Source organism: Camponotus vicinus, unplaced genomic scaffold (genome assembly GCF_025532165.1).
Source record: "Camponotus vicinus isolate PSW18456_S1 unplaced genomic scaffold, iyCamVici1.0 SCAF_10, whole genome shotgun sequence".
Lineage (NCBI taxonomy): Eukaryota > Metazoa > Arthropoda > Insecta > Hymenoptera > Formicidae > Camponotus > Camponotus vicinus.
The window spans coordinates 9,093,290-9,100,071 of NW_028141946.1; the positions used below are offsets into that span (position 1 = coordinate 9,093,290).

General features: G+C 28.1%; 1 protein-coding gene across 6 annotated transcripts in view; it reads right to left on the reverse strand.

The window, feature by feature from the left end:
* Positions 1-6,115: 6,115 nt before the first annotated feature.
* Positions 6,116-6,782, reverse strand: part of LOC145960697 (BTB/POZ domain-containing protein 7) — a 52,529-nt gene continuing 51,862 nt past the window's right edge. For all 6 annotated transcript variants that reach the window (XM_083080335.1, XM_083080333.1, XM_083080334.1 and 3 more), the window contains exon 12: positions 6,116-6,275. In XM_083080335.1, the coding sequence (XP_082936461.1) occupies positions 6,131-6,275 (145 nt within the window). In that variant the 3' untranslated portion in view covers positions 6,116-6,130. The remainder of the gene's footprint in view (positions 6,276-6,782) is intronic.

Here is a 6,782-nt window from a genome sequence, read left to right on the forward strand (position 1 = left end):
CTGGAGCTCTCTATGTATGAAAAATGCAGAAACGAAATTTTTAGCACCTGCCGGACAACGTCGACTTCGTATTTACATGTCTCTCTTTATTCCCGTCGTATCGATTCAAAGTTCATTTATTTATAACTGATTTCGCATGTTAACGAATGGTTCGTCGTACGTTAAAATAAGTAATTATAGCGATTTACGTCCGTTGATCGGAAATAGACCAAGTCCAACTGAAAATGTAATAATCCCTTCCTCAAATTGCACCGAACTAATCACCCTGCAATCGTTATCTGTCTCCAAGAAAGATATAAAAATTGCGCTATTACCGTTCGAAATACGAGTTGGATTAAACGTACGAAGGCTGGAGAAGCAAAGATGGAGAAAAATGACTATTACTTACACATGCGCATATAATGAGTTTGCATCGCTAATGATACGAACCTTATACTCGGTTCTTTACGACACGGTCTTTTAATTGCATTAGGCAAGTTGATATGTTCTCGATAACTTTTAATGAGATACACTCGCCTACCGAATCTCTCCGGGGACTCAAATGCCGCAAATAGTAAAACTCGAATATAAGCGCAATATTCCACGAATGAGATACACATATACAGGGTGATTTATTTTAATCTTAACAGGCAAATATTTTGAAAAATATGCGAGATACGAAAAAATGTTTCAGACAAAAGTTATATGGTTTTAAAGGAGACATAAGATGATGTCATTAATTTGACCTTAAATAGTTACTTGAAGGTCACGTGAAGGTCACCCTCAATTTTTTAAATCAATCCGCCTATTTTTTATTACATATTCTTGTAGCTTATCTCGAGAGCTTTTCAAAACACAATAATTAAGTTAGTTTTCATTAAATACTTTCCGAGTTATGAGGCTTGAAATCGTTTCTTAATTTTACATAAACCGTAAAATATCTTGTAAAATATTCATTTTTCGATTATCTTACTTTAATACTTTTATGTACAAAATAATGAGAGGAATTAATTGGTGTAAAGAAAACACATAGTTGTTTCGAGAAAAAAAAAATGTAATTTGCAATTAACAATTACATATTTTTTCTTTAAAATGAATCACCCTGTATACACAATGTACACACTTTTGTTTCAAATGAATATTTTTTGCGAACGCATACGCGTGCGTTATGCGTCTGAAATTAAATTTAAGAGAAGTTTAAGCAAAAATTGCTTTGGGACGCACAATTGTTGATGTACGACGAAACATACGTTGTTTGTCAGACAAAAAGGTACAACAATAGTAGAATCATTGGCACAATACAACAGTCTGATATTTTTTTTTCACGTATATGAGTGCGACTATCGAGATGGCGGTAAAACGCCGAATAACAATTAACCACCGTTCTTTCGGATGCATGTTTACAGCAAACAAATGCTGGTGCATCAAACTTTGGTGCTACTGTTCAATTTCTTTTTTTGCTTTTAGTATAATAACTGATGTGAAATGTGAAATGCGTTCTTGCAGAGAGAAAAATTTGAAATCTAGTTAAACTCGAGAGATTACTAATATAATGAATGCGTAACACGTTAAACATATTCCCTGCAGATATGCGGTATAATTATTTCAAAAGATAATGACATGTTGAGGAGAATTTTAATTATTATTTGTTAATAAATCAGAAATGTTTTATACTGAAGCTAACGATTATTAATATCTTGTAAAGATTTATATAAAAGAGAGATGTAGTTACTTTAACATTTTTCTTTCATTGCTATTAATACACTTGTCTCATAAATCAATAGCAAAGTATAAATTCTTGATTGATAAATATTTAATGAATCGAGCAACAGAAAAAAATAATATGTGCATTTTTGTTTAACAAGAAGATCATATTATTTATTATTCGATATTTCTTGTATTTATTCGAGTAAATTGAAGGTTTGAAAAAACATTGCGTCTGCTGGTAAAAGTTTTTGAACAAACTCGTTAAAAACCAACGATCAAAGTCGAACTTTCCTATCAAAGTTCTACCGTTAGCTTTTCGCTCGTTCCTGATCACGTATTCGCAATGCATTCGAGCATACAAGTGCATACATGGTTGCGTATCAATAGAGCATAAACTTTGCTCGAGAACAATGATAGAAGCGGTAGATTACATCGTGCTCGTTGGCCCGATAGTTTAAAGCATTGATACCTTAAAGTTCACGTAATCAAAATGCTTGTATTCCATCAGTGAAATTTGTGTTTTTTACGTTTCAGCTCTTTTAAAGTGAAAAAAATTAATAATGATTCAAAGCTATCTAGTTTCTGTGTAATCTTAAAATATATAAATATATAAATAATTTCATAATATGACGGAGTTTAAATTACACTAATTACGATGTTTATTAAAATATGTTATTGAATGTAACACCATCTCTTTTTAGAAAAAAATATATGCTAAATATAATTAATTTTTTCGACCTAATCTCAAGAAATCGAGATTAAACAGAGTTTAACAGAGATTGACAGAGTTCACTGTCGGAGAGATAAAGCTTTCCTTATCTACAGACTCGAAAACCGATATACATATGGAAAAGCATAGAACTTTACTAAAATATATATTTCGTTTTCAGCATTAAATTTATGTACATCATTTTTTGTATTTATTATTTTTATTATTTATATATTATTATTTTAATTCTATATTTTATACGTAGCTTCTAAGTTACACGTGTTAAAATATTATGATATACCACACGTGCTTTTCATTTACAAGTGGATGAAAAAAAAGATATAATTCAAATTGCTAATAAAATATAATTATTCATATAAAATATATCTTCACGTGTGCGAATTATATAAAAGTTATGAATTAATTACTTTGATTTGATGTCGCATATATAATGTACCAGGATTATAAAATATGGCACAAGCTATATAAATTGAATATTACAATAATAAAATTAATATTGACTTTTAATTAACAATAATTTTATCAAAGACCATATTATTTGACGCAAAATTTTCAGTTATTAAAAATAAATAGTTTAAAAATTAAATTTCCGCTTTAAGATAAAATTATATTAAAATTAGTTGAAAGACAAAGTTTCGTTTTATATCTCGAGGCGCTAAAAATGTCAAACTTTTAGATAACGTTAAACAACCTTCGTAACCGCTAATACGTCATAGAACCAAAACATCCTGTTCAGAATTCGAACTGTCTTAGCTTTACTTACTATTTTAATCTGTATCTCTCTCTTTCTTATATTGCTGCCTTTTTTTCTTGATTCATGTGTGATATTATAGACTAAACAGCTATCCAAATGTGTGTGTGGAATTGATATTTTGAATTTTGTCATTTTAGATGATTCTTGAAAAGTCTATATATTTTTAAATTTATGAAGTATATATCCTAATTGTCAGTGTGAAATATTGTAAAGTAACTTTTTCAAATTTCAAACATTATTCAAGATTCAAACGATAAGAAAAAGAGCACGTAAGCGATTTGAATTTTCATCGCGTTCTTCATTATCGCTGTATGTAAAATTTTTATTTGCTTTTCTAGCATCACTTACGATAACGTGAGCAAATTATATGATATAATTCTGTCATTTCTGTGAAATAGATGTTTGTTTCATTAGTAGCCGTAGAAAAATTTCACCATTTTTTAAAAGTGCTTTTCCATTAGATATTTGTATCATAGTAGATATTTGCATCATATATAATAAAAAATGGTAACATTTTTCTGTGACTGCTAAGCAATAATCAATATTTATTATTTTTAGTCACCACCGAAGCGAACGAGTGACTTACATATTTTGATCTGCGAAAAGTATAACGAATAAAGATGTAATCTTTAAAATTGTTTCGAATATCAAGAAATATTTTTGAATCATAAAAATATTTAAAAGTCATATGCACTCTATACTAGGTGTTTTCATCAAATGATTTAATCGAAATGAAAATATCTTATGTATGTGAAAAAAACAAATGTCATAAATCTAATGCTGCGGAAACAACTAGAAATGATTTCCGTTTCATGATAAAGTCAAGCTAACTGGCATCCAAGATAAACGTTGGAAATTTTTCCGAATCCGTTCAAAATTTTATAAAACCCACATGCGATATTTAAATTTTTCCAAGCATCTGATGAAAATATAATTCGATGTTTATTCAAGCTTTGTATAAAAATGCTTTATATAAAATTTTGCAAATTATTTAAAATAATTATTTAAATTATTTAAATTATTTATAATAACGACAAAATTTTTGTTCCATATATTTTAAGATTTTTCGATTTTAAGATTATTGAAGTTTTTTTATATGTAACATGTACATAATGAAATATTACTATTGAACTCCCGAAAAAGGATAGAGAAGAATTATTCTTTTTTAAATGAAACCATATGAATTTATATATATCGATTATCCTAGTTACTCTGCATATAAAAATATTTAAGTAAAATTAACATTAACTATTGAAAAATCAATAGTTTACGAGATGTTATATAGGAGTTCAGTAGCCATATCTCATATGTCATATAAAAAATTTTACCGAAAGACATTTTTACATTAAATGGATAAAAAACCTGTAACGCTTTATATAAACTACTTTGTATTATGCTTAAAATAATTTGAAATAAATTGTATTATGCTTAAAATAATTTGAAATAAATTTAAGCTCCTTTAAATCTCTATTGATTTATTAAATAATAATTTTAATACTGAATAATCAAGTAATGTAGTTGTGATATTTTCATCATTTGGATCTCTGATATTACATGTAATTATAATACAACTAAATGGCAGGTATACGCTTGAATATCACAAGTACAGACTAAAATGATTAAATGAAAAATTTGTAGACAAAAATTGTTGGCTGTTAACTCAGTATTATTTAATGAAAATTTATTGAGCGATGTTGTCAATCACTAGTTATGTTGATCGATAGCAATATGCTGATCTAGCATTTTCATATAAAAATAATTAAAACTGAGCTAAAGCGCAAACGAAGGCAAAAAGTTGTTTTTTAAAAATAAGATTTAAAAAAAATAAGTTGTTTATCTTAATTAATTTAATGCGATGACATGTATATATGTATCAAAATATATTCTAATATGCTAAAATATGAATTAGGTAAAATTATGTTTAAGTTATGAATAAAAAATAACTATCTTTTTATTGTTGCTTAAAAATATATAAATAAAAAGTAGTATATTTGTCAAGAACGATTGTTAAATATTCCATCTCTTGAAATTCTTGCTTGGATGTACAGTCAGGGACAAAATCATTTGAGAACAATTGTCGTACAAATATAGTACAGTTAAAACATGATTATCGTAAATTTTTAATATTAGTGTATGTGCTGCATCTTATTTCAAGAAATGAGCGAGAAGTAACGATAGTAGGTTATATCAGTATTTATAAAAAATATGTAATATTACATAATGAATTAGCTCTAAAGTTACATTCTGACATAAACTATATTATGTTTAAAGACTTAATCAAGTGTGTGTGTGTGTGACTTTAAATTACTTACATATCTAAAAACATTATTCTCTTTATACAATCAGTTAAAAAGATTTGGTTTATAGTTTCTATTTGTGCTTTTCACAAAAAACGAAATCTTAGTTGTATATGATTTATTAAATATAAAATATTAAATGTCACAAATCTACTTGATTATAGCTGTTACGCAAACCATTCATAACTCCTTTCATAAAAAAAAGCATTTATATTTTACTAGAAATTACATTAAAATATTACTTTTGTTTTAGTGTAAAAAAATAATGCAGAATAAAGGAAAATTGTTGATAGGGGAAAAAATAAATAAAAAATTTACAAACAATAAAAATTATACAGCACAATTATCGATGCTTTATTTCAATATACAATTTGAATAAAATCAGTAATATATTCTAAGGAAGATATGTATTTAATATTATAAGAGAAAATTTAAAAGACTCCGAAACAAGTGGATGTAACTGAAAATGGATCGCGCTAATGATTTCAACAAATAAATAAATCTCGATGATACAAACAAATCACACTGCTTCCATAATTTTCTATTGTAATTTCTACTATTGTAATTTCTTCTATTGTAATTTCTGAAGAATAAGAAAGGGATGCGATGCGCGCGACGAAATTTCTTTAGTAGTTAAACTAGAATACGAAGGACCGGGGTATTTTATAAGGGACAAGAGCGATGGCACGTATATGTTTCAACATATGGGCAGCAAGGAAAACTAAAACTTTTCCAAGAGTCGTAAATGAGTCGTAAAAGTCTTGAATTGATGAACGGAGATTCCTGACAGGACGAGGAACTCGTGATTCTTAAATAAAGAAGAGCTTATTATTAGACAAAAGAATATATGTAATAATATATGTAATATATGAATATATGTAAATGTATGTATGTGTGCATATATATACGTATATATGCGTATATATATGTGTTCAAATTTTGTTTTCAAAAAATATGAAAAAAAGCTATCTTAAATATTTCATAAATATCAGAGAGAGTCACAGAAAATAATTGGTACGAGAAAGGAGAATCGGTCTCTTGATAAAACATGCTTTTTGGAAGGATAGTTTATCGGGATGGTCAATGTCCGTTTTACAAGCTCACTATTCTTTATCACCAAGGAAAATTTCGATAAGCCCTTTTCACCAATCATCTCTCCTTTTCTCTCTCTCGGCCGGGGGTGTACGGATAAATCTCTTTTTTTATCTCCCACGTATCGCGGGGCCCACATGACACATACGTATGAAAACGGGCCGATGTGCATAGGGTAGGATTTGTGGACACAAGCGGGTGGGGAGCGACGAGAGCATAAAAG